Raw genomic sequence first — 15978 nt, 5'->3', positions numbered from 1 at the left:
ATTTTGTAGCGCGAGCAAGGCCGTATATATACGAACCGCAGGAGACTTGAGTACTTGCGAGAAAGAGTCTTTCCAGCAGTTCCAACTTCCGTGGTCAGCTCCATCTAGCGGTAGGCAGGCGCACTAGCCCTCAAGACCCAATCTGTACATGTGTAACTAGTGATACGAGTCAACGATTTCAGACGTCGAATTTCCATCACAAAATTCCACTTTACGTTAAAAGTTTCCCGAGATATTTACGCATTGATTGTCATCCACGCGATGCTAGGTGCACGCGGAAAAAGAAAGGGTCGTAATTATTCGAGAAAAGGCTTTTGCTGTTTGCAAGGGTGGTAGTGCGATTGGGTCGCGAGGGGCGGGAGGCGAGTGGAGCTTCGAGCCCCTGGAAGTCCCCGAGTCTGAATGATTATCGATAATAGAGTCGCGGTCGTCGATGGAGTCGAGATGAATTGGTAAATACGGATAAAAAAAAAAACAGAGGAGAGGATATCACGGTGGAGCGATTTAGAACAGTGAGTGGCAAAGGGGGTGTAGGGCCTGGGGGAGGGATCAAAACCTCGATGCCGCGAGGGCTTCGAAATCGTTAACAATCGCGGCAAAAGCAAGATCCATTGAGATGCGACCACGCGTGTGAATATAACTGTCGATCTGAATATTCTGCGCGGAGCAGCGTCGTCCAGTGCCGTATCCGCGGAAAACGAGGCGGGGGAGCTTGCTCGTTTTCCATTGTCGGGGGGAAAAAGAGACGCGATCGGGGGGAACGATTCTGTTTACAGCGACTAACGACTCCGGCTGACGTTCGGGACGCCGGAACGTTCCTCCTCTACAAAGCATTTTCGGCATGAATACTTCCCTCACCGCCGAATATTATATATATATATATATATATTATAATATTACATATATATAATAATTTTATATATTATAATATTACATATATATTATAATATTATATATATATATAATATTACATATATATAATAATATTATATATTATAATATTACATATATATTATAATATTATATATATATATAGTAATAGTATATATATATATATTCGTCGCGCGAAAGCGCCGCCGATTCCCCGGTTTCTCGGGCTAAAGGGTAAAAAGTCGCCGGCCGCGGTGTTTTCTTCTCGAGAGAAAGAACCGCGCCGCGGATAAAAGGGAAGATGAAAGACACCAAGGGTGTATCCGTTCAGCCCGCAGCTCCGAGCCAGCGAGTTAAACAGAGCAAGAGGGCTCGGTGTATACGCTCTCGTTTCTCGTTCAATGTACCGGCATTCATTTATATTTTCCCTTTCAGTTGCTTCTTATCGTCCCCGCGCTTTGTCCTCCTTCTGCTCTCCCCGCCGATCTTCTCCCGTTAACGACGTCCGCGGCCGTTGTTTCGCAGACGACGACGAAGAGAAATAATTAGAATCCCGTCGATTTACTCGGGTTTCTTCAAGCTAAACGTGCGCGCGGATACGAAACGTTTCCGCGGGCTTGCCGATCTATCGTCAAAGACCATTCGCTGCCCGAAATCTGTTTCGCGGCTCCGTCGCGGAGAAAGATTCGCGCGCAGGATACTGGACGCTCGAAAGCTAGAGACAATGACGAAGTTGATTCGTGGCTTGCGCAGCGATTCGGTGGCAACCCCTGGAGTCTGGGTATACAGCCTATTGTGCTTCTTCTTCCGCGGAGAGGAGGAGACACTCTCGAAGAATGATGGTTATGGGAAAAAGAGTGCTTGAACACGGACGTTGGTCAGGCTCCCGCGGTTCCAATTACGATTGAAAGGCGGCCCTGTTTGTTCGCCTCCTATAACTGCGGACTCTTCAGTGCCTCGTACATGCAAGGCACTCTTACCCCATGGCCACTTTCGAGTCTCGACGCGCGTGTGTTTCCATGGCGAACGCGCCGCGTTTCCGTCGAGCGGCGCAGCCTTTTCAGTCCTTGGAAACGTTTATTTAGACGGCAACATCTTCCCGATGTATATATCCCAGGAATTCGATTTTCGCATCGAATGATTCGGCTGGGTCTCCGCCGCCAGTTATTCCGGGCACATATGTTTTTGCGCGATTTATCCAGCCCCTGCTCGTGTTTCGTCAAATACGAGGATGATCGTCCGCTAGAGTCGCGAGCCTGTTCCCGAGCTAAGTGCCGTGTAATCAAGGGATGATTGCCGCTACAAAGCCGGCTGATTGGCTCGTTTACGTTACGGTAATGCACGGGACGCGGCGAGACGACGCGGAACGTGTCGTCGCCCCCTCCCGCTCCTCGTTCCAACGAGATTCCATCGAAACGTCCGTGTTCTCGTTAAGGCATTAAACGAGAATGTTCCCGCGTCACCACGGAGTCGCAATCGGGATCGTCGAATTAAACGGAGAAAGATCCACCCTTTATCACGGCGCTCCATTTACACGAGTTAAGAATTAATAATCCGTGAATCCCCGCGAACCTCCTCGCACCGGTCGTTAATCTCGCGTATCGGGAGACAGGGAAGTAGCCCGAATACGTCCGCGAATTATTCCAACGTATCCGGGTGAAGTGCCGTTCTTTGAATCCTTTGAATGCTGGTTGCGCGATCGTCAGACAACTTCAACCCCCGGAAAGAACGCGGAGCCGCGACGCGTATCGGTTTCAGGGAGCGAACGGTACCCCAGGTGGTGCAGCCCAAAGTCTCCGACGAGGGTGTCGCGAAGACACCGAGAAGACGGCCTAGGTTCGCGCTGGAAGCATCGACGCCGTCAGAGGGTTGCTTGTTTACAAGCGACAGTTGATTTGACAAAGCCGCGGGTCCATTTATACGAGTGAATATTACAGGGCAAAGTCGAGGGGTGGCTTGTTATCCGCTCATTGAAGTTAACCACGGGGCTAAGTGCGCCGGGGAGTGGCGGTCGGGAGGAGCAAGGAGAAACGATGACTAAAGGTTAGGTAGACCGGCGGGCAGAAGGGGGGGGCCTTGCAGTTTGCGGAGAGAACGGCGGAAACGCTGCGAGAAGCCGAGGGAGGCCGACTCCGAGAAAGAGACCGGGGCATGTCGCGAAAGCGAATAACGGAGGGATAAAGCGGGAAGGGGAGTGAGGATATGCAAGATACGGTTAAGCGAAAAGAGACGGAAGCAGGAAGCTCGAGTGAAACAGAGCGAGGGAGGAGGAGCTAGCGATGGGAACGACACCCTCGCGAGGGATGCTGGCAGCGTTGCGAGTAATATTTTCCAGCGGAAGCTTCCTGTGGCTAAGATCGCCTAGGACAGAGTCGATTCTGAGTAGATAGGGGTGGAAGCGTTAAATTTTAGCGATTCTTCGATATCGAAAGCACCACGCTCGCTTTCCACGCGCTGTGGCCATTCCCTTGCCACCGCAAAGCAGTTTTCAGCTTCAATAGGGTAAGTCGGGGAGAGATGGCCCAGTTTTTTCAAAACAATCAGTACACCGAGAATTTAGTAATTTTATAAAGGACTAAAATATATTTGCAAGAGGAAATACAGTTAGATAAATAATATAAAATTGAATTAAAAAAATAATCATACGTTTGAAAAAAATGAAATAAAATTGCAGTCTATGCGAAAGGCTATCTCACCCGGACAATCCGGGGGAGGTGACCCATGTAAAAAGTACATGTTATGAGGTTAATAAGACGAAATTTGTTTTGCACAGAACTTTTCCACAAATCCACACTCATTGCATAAGTTCAAAAAATTTCAGCATCCTTCATATAGCAAACCCGGTCATCAACCCACCCATTTTGCCACTTTGGACTGTTTCTACGGCTTTCAACAATGCCTCGTTTGTCTATAACTTTATACGTTGATTATATCTTCGTTTGTATTCCGTTGGTATGTTCTACAATACTATTTACTAAGTAGCTATTATGCACGATTTTATGATGGGCCATCTATCCTCGAAAAAATCGGGCCAACTAACTCGAGAGTCGAGAAGCGCTTACTCGCTTGTTTTTTCAATAATGCTACGACAATATCTCATCATAAGAACGTAAATATACCCCCCAAACGTTATATTAACGCACTGCATTAAAAAAGTCATTACTTTTTCGTAAAATATCAGTAAATAATAATTTAAAGAACACGTAGAAAAATTTCGAGAATAGTCATTTTTAACAATACATATAACTTACCAGATTTCACAGTTGAAAGCAAACAGAAAGCACGATTACTGCGGCGTGCGAGCGACGCGCAATGTACCACTAAAAACAACTGAAAATCGCAACGTTCTAGAACGTAAACGTGATCGAGCCATCTCACCCGGAATTGCCCTGTCTGCTTCGTAGAGGTGGACTGCCCGGGTCTCCGTGGATGGAACATCTGGAAAATCCCTAAGCATATTAGTCCCATTGCTAAAAGGGGGCGACGGAAGGAAAGAAGGGTAGCAGTAGGGAGGCCCAGAAGGAGACAGAGGGAAAAACGAGGAGAAGCGAAGAGAGTCGGTAGGAGAAGCCCGACGAGCCAATGAGAGGCCAGATCGTTGCCGAGGTAACCGCGGGGCTTTCCGACGGATTATTCGGCCGAGATTGAAAAGTTAGCGCCGCGTAGCAGGCGGGGGCTGGTCGGCGAAGCCACCCCTGCTTCTGCGGAACGAGCGATCTCCTTGTGGCAGGGCTAACACAACGGATTAAGGCTTATTTTCACGTTCACGAGAGCCCGACCCCCTTTCCTCCACGCTCTATTATCTTGCGACGCGGATCGACCACGTTAACGCGCCACCCTGTTCTCGAATCAATTGCGAGCACGCGTCATTCTCATCGTTATTATCCACTTCAACCTCTCTGCATTCTTCTTGCCTACTTACAGGGCTTAGCGTTGTATCAGCCTCCGTTTCGAAACTTCAGATGTGTCTGTAACGCTTTGGGGGATGAATGCTCGGGCTATCTTCGGGCTTCCGTATCGGAGGAGGCTCGAAGGGAGTCAGGAGGGTGGTTGCGCGCGGAGGACGGCCTCGGGAATCGCGGACGACGGGTCAAGCGTGAGGATATCTCGGAAAAGTGTTTATTTCTGCACGTACACAGGAGCGCGCGGTACGCGTCTAGCTGCTTACCTGGCAACCACTTGGGGGTTACCTGACACGTGCATAATTAATGCCCACGGTGACGAGAGCGGCGACACTCGCGCGCGGGTTATCTGTGCCGGCGAAATAAAATGCGAGGGACGTGAATATCATCCGAAAGTCGAGCTCGCGAGCGAAAAGAAGTGTGCGCGGTAATGTGCACGCCGGAGGGGTGGGCAAGGAGCCGCGACTCTCCCCGACCGGGTGCCGAGGAGAACGAAAGAAGAGAGGCGCGGGAGGATATTGGCGAGCGGAAAAGTTGCCGGGTAACCGACGCGGAATCGCGGGGTAATGACTACTTTTTCATATTTTAATTACGCAGTAATTAATTGAAATGTTTCCCTCGTTCGCGAGGGCACTCGAGCAAAATGAGAGGCGAGTAACTCCGCAGAGTCGGCTTCGACTCGTTTCTTTTCCCCCTCCTCCGTTTTCTTCCTGCAACGCGGTGCCCTCTGTCCCTGCGTCGTTCGCCCCCCTACCAGCCACGTCCGAGAATTTCCCTGTTTCCTTCGCTCTTTCACCCTTTCTCGGGAAATTAGGTAGAAGCCTTTTCACCAGGCTTGCTTCTCTTTTAAAAAATCTAGCGTGCGGCTAATTGTACCGTTAATGGCTTTAACGTGAAAGGATTTCCACTCTGATAGCGATCTCCACCCTCCTAGCGTATCCCTCCCCCGCCGATCGCTCCTCCTATTATCAGCGAGCGCGGTCGCGTGCGCGCGGTCCTTAAAGTACTAATTAAATTAGTTTCGCAAAGCGAAACTCGTCGGCCAGACTTTCGAGGCTATCGATTCGGAGCGATCATTAAAATAATTACGGATATCCGTCGGTGGTAATTGCACGGATACTCCGTCGCCTCGGCATTAGAAGCGTTGTCGACGACGACACGTCCACCGACTCTTCCAACAGGCGCCAGAACCTGACGCTTTTTACATTCACCGTATGGGCAGCATCCAGTCCGACTAATTGTAAGTCACCGAGGCTAAGGCGTTCCCTGCTAAACGATTCTATCCTATCGTAGCTCTAGACTCTGGCGGGCAGGCATCGTCGTTTCGTTCGTGAAAGTAATCGCCAAGTTTTCCAGCGAGTTAATCTTCAGTGGCTTCTTTTACTTCTGTGCGCTGCAAGGTTACCCTCGCGTTCCGGTGCACGGGGGACCGTTTCGGGGTAGCTGTCTCGATATCTCGAGTGCCTCCGAGAATACTTCGTTACTCGTTACTTGACGCTGAGGCTCGCTGCGGTGCCGAGGGAACAATAGCGAGACGAGGAGCAAGAATGAGACGAAGAAATGTAGCCAAAACGAGGACTGGTGGGCGCGCTTTTGTTAGCGCGCGGATGCTTGTCTACCGTGCAATTGTCATCTACTTGTCCCGGCCATTGTTTCCGGTAACTCTTTCGCGGTAACGAGGAGAAACCTCAATTAGAACGGTTTGAGGACTTAAACGCCCAGAGGCTGCCCGGTTCTAAGAGGCAAGGATGCACCAACACCGTCGCGGGAACATTGTTCCCCAGCCAGCGATAACTCGGTGATACCCTTTGGCTCGGTGGTGCTTGTGCAGCGTCGTCCACCAGCTTCCTCCGTCGAGATAATTACCAGGCACGCTCGAGGATATGGTATCGTTAGGTACCACGCCAAGGATTCTCTCCATTCGCGTCACCGAAAGCTAGCTTGCGCTAGCTGAATCAATTGTTCAAGCTGCTAATCATTACTTAAACTTAAGTAGTCCATTAGCGATACTATTGGCGGTGATTTAGCCAGGATTCTTAGTGGAGACGCCTAAAGCCGAGGATCCACCTGGAAGCTAAGCTAAGCTAAGCTTTGCTCTGCTGTGCTGTGTCTGGTTGCGCTATAAAATATAAAAAAAATATAGCACTGCTTAGCTTAGCTTTCATACAAACGGTTCCATAAGGATGTATCTGAGCTAATTTTTTAAAACTTACCATAGCTTAGCTTAGCTTTCAGCTGGATTCCCAGCTTAAACAGAACAAACGGGTTATTCGCCGACCAATCGCGCAGCCACCCGCCTCGATCAATTGTGGGTGGATGAATAATAGAAACGGTCGCCTCCACGTCGCGCTGGTATCCTGGTGGACAAACAAGACCACGCTTTGAAGCTCAAATTCAAATAAATCCTGTTATCGCGTCGACATTACCTCGCCCGCTCGCCAGCCCCTGAAACCCACCAACCATTATAACTCCTATTTAAGCCTCTTTGCCATCCGTGAAACACACCACCCCTCTCTTCTGGGCGAAGTGAACGCGAAACACCCAACTTGGACCACCTAGTTCGCCCTGGCACACAGCGAAGCATTAATGGCACGAAAAAATAGGCAATTTTACGATGCGTCGGTTGAACGGAATCAATATTTGTTTCATCGAGAGGAAGGGGCGGCGGGGGTGGGCGAGGGTGCTGTGTACACGTATACAGCCACTGTTCGTTATCGGAAATCCATCCGAATATCTGGAATTTTTTTCGAGCGGCACGCGCGTTCCGTTTTATGATCGCCTGTGATACGTAGTCGAAATTAAGATGTACAGAAGGCAAGCTGGTCCCTGTAAAAATAACAAACTCGAGGAGAAAAGAAGATGCAGCGTCTTGCCTTCCATCTTTTCCCTCTTCTTCTCCAAAACTTCTAACGTTCATCGACTAACGCTAATCAATGCTTCGTGGCACGTGAAATACATTACTCTCTGGGTCCATCAACGACTCTGAATATCACTTTTACCGTCGACCTTAGCGGAGTCTTAATTTTTTGTTTCGCGAGCAGCCACGAAGGAGGAAGCAAGCGAATTCCTGCTATCCTGGCGATCGTGGAACGCGTCTCCATGGCGTGGACACGAGGTCCTGGCAGCGCGCGTTCCATATCGTTGTTGAGTTATGAGGTCCTGGTGCCTGGGATGCTTCTGGCGCCATGCGGTTGACGAGTGACAGGACGTTGACGAGCCCCGAAGGGTGCCCACGTTCCTTTCGGGGTGAAAAGCATCCATGCCCCTTTTCGACCGACGGGGGAGAGAATTCCGCGCTGCATGGGGTCCTGATCCACGGAATACTTAACGTGCTCAAGCTCCGGCGAGCGTAGCTTGCCAGGATCTTCAAGGGGATCGGTTTCACGCGGAAATTCTCGCTCGCATGGTATCCTAGTGCCACTGGATGTTTGTAAGATACAAGCGCGTGTCGTTGACGGACTGGACGAGCATTTGACTCGTCGATGGATGTCACTCGCTGCTGTTGGAGATGGAAACGGGTGGATTTCAGGAGCGTAGTAGCGCTAGACTCGGAAAATTCCAACGTGGTAGTAACGACGTTAACATTTCTTTGCATCGAGCAAGTATTTTATAAAATATCAGCGCACAATAAGAGAAGATCCAAGTGGTAATTAATCTTCGAATTCCTCGAGTGTAGACTGATGGAAAGGGTGATATGGAAGCTTCCAGGATGGCACGGAGGTTGGTACAACCCTGACGACTTCGATTAGCCGCAGCAGGGTGATCGCTGCTGAGTTATGCGAGCCTAATGCCACCGTGGCTCCCTGGAAAAAAATATTTCTGCGTGTGTATGATGTTGACGGGGCACGCGCTTCTTCAACGCATACTCACGGCGTTCGTGAGGGATAGGAGTGCAGATTGCCAGTAGAATGGCATCCAGGATCAGGAATGTCCTGCCGTGTCCAGGTCGCTTCCTTCTATCCTGATACTCGAGCTTATTTCGTCTTTTGATGTCCTGTCTATGGCTCAATACACGCGCTCTGGTTCACCAACGTGGTAAACGCTTTACTGGAAGCGCTTGTCGGTTCCAGGCTATCGAGAAGCAGCGCGCATTAGCTGTGTAAATTCTATCCGACAGTGGCAATAAGTGGGACTTAATGCAGGGAAGCTGCGAGCTTCATCAGGTTTATCGCGGCTGCTTAATAGTACATAATTTGAAGGCTCGGAGGAGTTGCAATCAAAATTCGAAGAGAACTTCCAGGGTGATAGGCGGTCGTCCGAATCGATGACTAAACTACTTAAACAGCGATAGAGTCCTCGATCTCTCCGAATCATTGTAGTTGTTTTAAACGCGTGTTACTTTCGTGCATTAGGTAATCATGAAGGACCTGGTCCTTCGAAGATTACCTTCTCGGAGATACTGCTGTCCTGAGATGGGGATGAGAACTTCTACGTGTTGGTAGTAGCTCTACGTTCGCCCGGAAAGCTTTCTCCTTTGGGGTTTATGGTGTACTTCGTAGGAAAGCTTTTCCCTCTGGGTGGAACTTCCTGGCGATCGACCTCCATTCGAGTCTACTTCCCTAAGCTCCAATTTCCTTTTTCCTTCCGGTGTCTACGCCGTTTCAAGGGAAAAAATCAGTCGATAATCAGACGACGCAAGGTGCTTCCTCCGAGGTAGCTTGAATTCAACGCTGACAGCGTAACGTCAACTATTTCACTGCTGCTTTCTCATACATCCTGCCTAATAGCTACTTATAATTCAGATTTGTAAAACTATATTGTACAGTTCGAGTGATAAAAGGACATTACAAATGTCTTGATCGATGGACCCGATGACGCATACAGCTGAATTCCCATTACCTGTGCTTCCCTAATACGAAGAACGACAATTGTAATTCGATGGATCCCTCCTCGTGAAAACAATACCGTGCTCGCTAGAGGGCGAGCTGGCCAGGATTTCATCCCCCGCAGCAGGTCCTGCGCGCGTCCTGCGGCCGCGTGCGACCTATCCCACCCTATACATCCTTGTTCCGGAAATATGCTTCGCGTTTGAGGCAATTATCCCTATTAACGTGGGCGTCCCGACATTCTCATTTCACTTGATCCTCTTGCTGCCGACACTCGAATTCTTTATATCAATCCCACTTCTCTCTGCGAACCTGCTCCACCTACACTTCGTGCCGTCAAGATGCAGCCCTTAAACGCGACTCCCTTATTATGAGCGTGAAATTGTGGCGGTACAATCTCCAGTGGAAGCTTGTGTCGGATTGAAAGACTCAGGACGAAGCAACTTCTAAGAATGAGAGTAATGAGTGGTAAATGAACTTTGCCAGGTACAACTGATAGGTGAATGGGGTCAGAACCGATACGGTAATTAAGCCACGACTATCTCTTGTGTTCCATCGGACCTATAGCGCGCTAGTGACGCATGTGAACACGTGGCAGAAAATCGTCTACTTCTGCGTCGAGATACTAGCCGCAGCCCGATTTCGCTGCGAACAGCCTGACGTGTCGCCTACGTCATTCTCGATCTGAACCCTTGCAGGGTTGCGTCGAGCCCTGTCGTCATTCTCCAAGCCAGCTGCACTGGGAATAAGTACTGCGCGGGACCGTCAGCCGTCCCTGGCTTCTCGATGACGCGGTCGCTACGTCACGTTCAAATATCACGCGTTACAGAATCGACAGGGCTTGACGTCGACGGCCGTGACGTTGCGAGAACGAGATGCCTGGCGTGCCAGGATAACAGGACCTGCCGCGAGCATCTCACCCCCGCGGAGGGTGAAACGTCCCTGGTTCTTTCTCTGATATTTATTGGTACGCAATGGCAAGCTTCGCTTGCAAATTGTATCCTGTATCCAATCGATCCTACATGCATGCATTGTTAAACGAAGGTGTACTTTAGTTGAGGTCCACGCGGCTCGTTAACGCTGAGATCGGGCTCGTCGTCGGGTTCGAACTCTATGTCCATCGGATCGATCTCAGGTGGAGGTCTTGGAACTCGCGGTTGAGAGTCCGGAGCTGGACACATTAAACTGGCCTCCACTTTTTCCTGAACCACTTTCTCTTCCTCGTTCCCATCGATTTTCACCGCGGTTTCGCCCGCGTACAGCATCATCTCCGTCGCGTTCTCGTCGTACTCTTGAACCTGCCATTTACGTAGCAACGATTAGAATCGCGATGCTAGAGATTCGTGCGTGTAGTTCGTACGCTTACGTCTCGTTCGACGACCAGTCTGTAATCCCTAGGGTGTATGCCGAATTTACACTCGTCTGTGTCGATGTATTCTTTCGTGGCCACGTTATGCTTGCTTCCGGTGACGATGTTGTATCGGCGATTGAGCAATCTCTCTCTGCAGACATCGCCATGCACCTCCACGAAGAATACTCTATACCATCGAACATGTTGAGCAACGCTTTTGAGAGTAATTTGGGTAATAAGGCGTGAGGGAACTGGTATATCACCTATTTGGAGGGGTGGGACTCAAATCTAGCAGCTTAAAGTCTTCCACCGATTTCGGGAAGCCAGTCAGGACCCATCCCCTTTTCACGCACTCGTACCCAGATATGTATTTCTGAAAAGGTATCGCGTTAGACAGTGAACTTCGGAACGGATTAATTAATTTCTATTAATTAATTTCTTTGTACTTCGACGATCTGTATTCTGATCTCAGGCTTGGGCCTTTCCCCCCATCTGTACTCGAACAATCGGAGCATCTCCCCCAAAGGATTCTGCTGCAAACGCGCCTGTTCCGCGATGTAATCGTAATCGACTGAAATAAACGATCGTTTTCCCCTGATCCGCCAGAGGTTACTGGTCAAAGAATAGCTCAAGATTTACTGTGAACAAGATTGAATCGCTCGGACAAGTATTTCGCTAAACTGGTGCAGCCAGATCCTCTGGACCCAACGAGGACGATGCGGAAGAGCGAAGGCGCGCCGCAGTGTTTCTTCACCGTTTTCGTCAGCTTCGCGCAATCTTTTCCAAGCTCCTCGATGGACCTGATTCCAACCTCGATTTCCTTTAAATAAGCTCCTCTTACTCTCCGTTCTATTAATAAAAAATGCGTGTCAGCAAAGAAGTAACTAACGATTAAATAGTTCGCGTAAACTTCGCGTAGCCCCGCCAGGTTTTTCAGATACCGACGTTCCTGCGAACCTGTCGAGCCATTCGTCGGGTCGCAAGTTTGGTAGCAACCCATATCCGCGCAGATATTCTTCCAATTTTCTGGAAAAGGGAAATGACGAATATATATATATATATATATATATATATATATATATATATATATATATATATATATCGAACTATAATTTTGAGATCCTTTCAGTCTTTACCCTGTTCGTTCGAAAGTATGAGCTCTATCACATGCGTTGGTATTATTCCCAAACGCTGGAACACTCGTGCTTCCTTCTTCGTTCTTGGTAAATCTACGCCACGAAGAAAAAATGAGAGATACGTTTTTATTCGTCAAACTATCGACGTTTCTACGCTATCTTTACCAACGAGAATCCATCCACATTCGTGTAAAGCTCCGCTCTCTAAAATCTTTCTCATAGCTAACGCGAGATCCTCCGATTCGTCGCAGTGGCAAGTGTCCTAACGAGGAAAGTCGTTGTTAGAGAAAGAAACGAAGGTTTCATTATTTTTCTCTTACATCTCCCTTGTCGTATGTATGCCGAAGGTCTCTCAGGGATAAAGGACGAACACTCAGTTCTTCCCGAAGGATTTCCGCTAGAGCCACCCTATCTACGCGCGTAAAATATTCTCCTCTTAGTCTAAATGCACTTCAATCCTACTTAAATGATCTATATTTCTTTCTAAGTCGGTTTACCAAAGCTCGGAGGCGCAATCAAGATAATTTTGGGGACATCGAGTCTTTTGGCGGCAACGTACAGGTACTGCTTTATGAATGCAAGATGGTCGTCTGGTCTCTGAATTACTAACTGAGTTGCAATCTCCTGTGCACGTAGCATTCACATAAATCTAATATCCCACGTGATGTAATTACTACAGGTTATTTACGTGAAATAGTTCGTATATTCGATGCTTCTCTAAGTACGCTACAGCTCGTGCATTGATGGCGCGCATTCTCTGATCCACCTCCTGTGATCCCGACATTTCTTCACGCGATTATATCTTCAGGCTTTTGAAAACGCAATTCTATATCATATTTCAGGAAGTTCCGTGCATATTTTCTTTGTCACGCTGGCTACATTTACTTCAACTGTTCAGTTTATTATATATACGAGCGTTATCTACTCCTTGAATGCGACCGAAAGATTGCTCTTCCATGGTGTTTCGCTCGTTTAATTAATCGAAACATTAAAAAGAAAATAAAAGTATTTCCTCGCAGAAGTCGTATGTAATTCGTACATAGCGAACACTGCAATATGCTGAGATATGTGTGCCGATGGTGGGTGGCGCCACGTGTTATGCGCTTTTCCTCGCACCCAACAGCACCCATGCATTCTTGAGGAAGTGTAGAAAAGTGAGGTTGGAAGAGCAGGTGCACGTTTCAGTATGTCAACCGATAAGAAGGTGTCGGATGTTACGAACAAGATTTCCGAAATGGGCGTGGAGGAGACGGCCAAGAAGCTCACTCACAAAGAGAAGAAGAAGCTGAAGAAGCAGCAGGAATATGAGAAAACGATAGAGCTGTTAACGAAGACCGGTGGTCAGGGTCACAGCGAACTCGAGAGCAACTTTACTATGTCCCAATCTCAAACTCAACAGCGTACCAATCAGCAGCTAGAGAATGCCGTTGACATCAAAGTGGAGAACTTCAGCATCGCTGCTAAAGGAAAGGAGCTCTTTACCAATGCCAGCCTGTTAATTGCACAGGGCAGGCGTTACGGTTTGGTGGGACCGAATGGGTATGCAACTATCTCTCTATTGAAATGTAATCTCGACATCTTATGACTTTCGATTCTCCTTTCAGTCATGGCAAAACTACTTTATTACGCCACATTCAAAATAGGGCATTCGCTATTCCACCTAACATCGATGTTCTCTACTGCGAGCAAGAAGTTATTGCTGATGATACCCCGGCTGTGGAAGTAGTACTCAATGCGGATGTAAAATGTAAAGAATTGTTGACAGAATGTAAAAAACTAGAAGAGTTGGTGGAGCAAGGAGACACTACTGTTCAAAGTAGATTGCAAGAGGTAATTTCTTAATCTGCGCTTTAAATCTGAGTGTAGTTATACGGCTGATCGAACGGCGTATGTTACATAGGTGTATGAGGAACTAAAAGCTATCGGAGCAGATTCCGCGGAACCACGAGCTAGGAGAATTCTCGCCGGTCTAGGTTTCAGCCGTGCTATGCAAGATCGTGCTACGAAGAATTTTTCTGGTGGCTGGCGTATGCGCGTGTCCCTGGCAAGAGCACTTTTCTTAGAACCTACTTTGCTGTTGCTCGACGAACCGACGAATCATTTAGATTTGAACGCTGTCATTTGGTTGGATAATTATTTACAAGCTTGGAAGAAGACGCTGCTCATCGTTTCTCACGACCAGAGCTTTTTGGATAATGTGTGTACGGATATAATCCATTTGGACCAGCAGAAATTATTTTACTATAAAGGGAATTATAGTATGTTTAAAAAGATGTACGAACAGAAGAAAAAAGAAATGACAAAGGCATATGAGAAACAAGAGAAACGGCTAAAGGATCTTAAAGCCTCTGGTCAAAGTAAGAAACAGGCTGAAAAGAAGCAGAAAGAAGCTTTAACCAGGAAGCAAGAGAAAAATAGAACGAAAATGCAGAAACAAGAAGATGACACTTCGCCTACGGAATTGTTACAGAAACCTAGAGATTATATAGTGAAATTTAGTTTCCCTGATCCACCCCCGTTACAACCGCCAATTCTCGGTCTTCACAGTACGTTGTTAATATCGCTTTGTCCGACATTCTAACAGCAGCGGCTTAAAAATCGGCGTTTTCTTTTCAGATGTTACTTTTTCGTACGAGGGACAGAAACCGTTATTTATTGAAGTTGATTTTGGAATAGACTTGAATTCCAGAATAGCTATAGTAGGACCTAACGGTGTTGGTAAATCGACGTTTCTTAAGTTATTAACAGCTGACTTACAGCCACTTAGAGGAGATCTAATAAAGAATCATAGATTAGTAAGTATAACTTTAAATTTGCTTGTTAGCCGAATGGGGAACTTGTGTAACATATCGTATTTTATAATTTTCAGAAAATAGGCAAGTTCGACCAACATTCTGGTGAACATTTGACGGCTGAGGAATCACCATCGGAATATCTAATGCGCCTGTTTGATCTTCCGTACGAAAAGGCTAGGAAACAATTAGGAACGTTTGGACTTAGTTCTCACGCGCATACGATCAAAATGAAAGATCTATCGGGAGGTCAGAAAGCACGAGTCGCTTTGGCGGAACTGTGTTTAAATGCACCCGATGTTGTAATCCTAGACGAACCTACGAACAATTTAGACATAGAATCTATCGATGCTCTGGCCGATGCTATCAATGAATACAAGGGCGGAGTTATCATCGTTTCCCACGACGAACGTCTAATCAGAGATACCGAGTGCTGTTTGTACGTGATCGAGAATCAGCAGATCAATGAGATCGATGGAGACTTCGATGACTATAGGAAGGAATTGTTGGAGAGTCTGGGAGAAGTTATTAACAATCCAAGTATAGCTGCAAATGCGGCTGTTCTACAATGAGCATCCTACTTTATAGAATATTTTTCCAATGGCCTGCGGAATCGATCCTTTCAAATTTCATCTATTTTACTATCTGATTATCCAAGCTTCGATTGCAAACGATTCTTTAGCTTGTGTTTTTAATTGTACAAAGTTGAATTAACTATCAAGTTCGATGGGGCTAAAATATTGTCCAATTGTAATAAATCCAGGATTGACGATTTCTATATGAATTGCAATTATCGTACCCATGAAAAGCTGAAAGATATGCTCGCTCTTAACGTTCGCGCAATGTTAAAATACTTTCAGCTTTTTAACTCTTCATATCTGATAATTGCAATTCAATGCATTGCTTAGAAAAATTATACGAGTCTTCGAAGAAATATTTATATACGTATGTAGTAAGTTCTGTACAAAACTGTATTTCGTATCACGAACACTTACTTCATGTTTGAATGACAAATAAAAGTAGTTGAAAGAACTGATCTCCAAGTGTATAATTTGCATGCGCAGAAGTCGCGTACCTGCAACGAGAATCTATTAATCGTAA

The 15978-nt window shown here is 47.2% G+C and overlaps 2 protein-coding genes across 2 annotated transcripts; one reads left to right on the top strand and one right to left on the bottom strand.

The window, feature by feature from the left end:
- Positions 1–10632: 10632 nt before the first annotated feature.
- LOC143372684 (adenylate kinase 8) lies at positions 10633–12940 on the bottom strand. Its single transcript, XM_076819161.1, has 11 exons — positions 12774–12940; positions 12583–12709; positions 12406–12497; positions 12251–12347; positions 12086–12178; positions 11839–11975; positions 11589–11769; positions 11396–11520; positions 11213–11322; positions 10965–11136; positions 10633–10896 (listed from the first exon to the last, which is right to left on the bottom strand). The coding sequence occupies exons 1-11, from the start codon at positions 12867–12869 to the stop codon at positions 10633–10635; spliced, it is 1494 nt and encodes a 497-aa protein (XP_076675276.1). The 5' UTR covers positions 12870–12940.
- Positions 12941–13181: 241 nt separating this feature from the next.
- Positions 13182–15913, top strand: LOC143372683 (ATP-binding cassette sub-family F member 1). Its single transcript, XM_076819160.1, has 5 exons — positions 13182–13624; positions 13690–13915; positions 13986–14631; positions 14702–14880; positions 14955–15913. The coding sequence occupies exons 1-5, from the start codon at positions 13272–13274 to the stop codon at positions 15447–15449; spliced, it is 1899 nt and encodes a 632-aa protein (XP_076675275.1). The 5' UTR covers positions 13182–13271; the 3' UTR covers positions 15450–15913.
- Positions 15914–15978: the final 65 nt, after the last annotated feature.

The sequence above is a fragment of the Andrena cerasifolii genome, chromosome 8 (assembly GCF_050908995.1).
Source record: "Andrena cerasifolii isolate SP2316 chromosome 8, iyAndCera1_principal, whole genome shotgun sequence".
Taxonomy (NCBI): Eukaryota; Metazoa; Arthropoda; class Insecta; order Hymenoptera; family Andrenidae; genus Andrena; species Andrena cerasifolii.
This window is presented reverse-complemented; position numbering and strand designations above follow the sequence as displayed.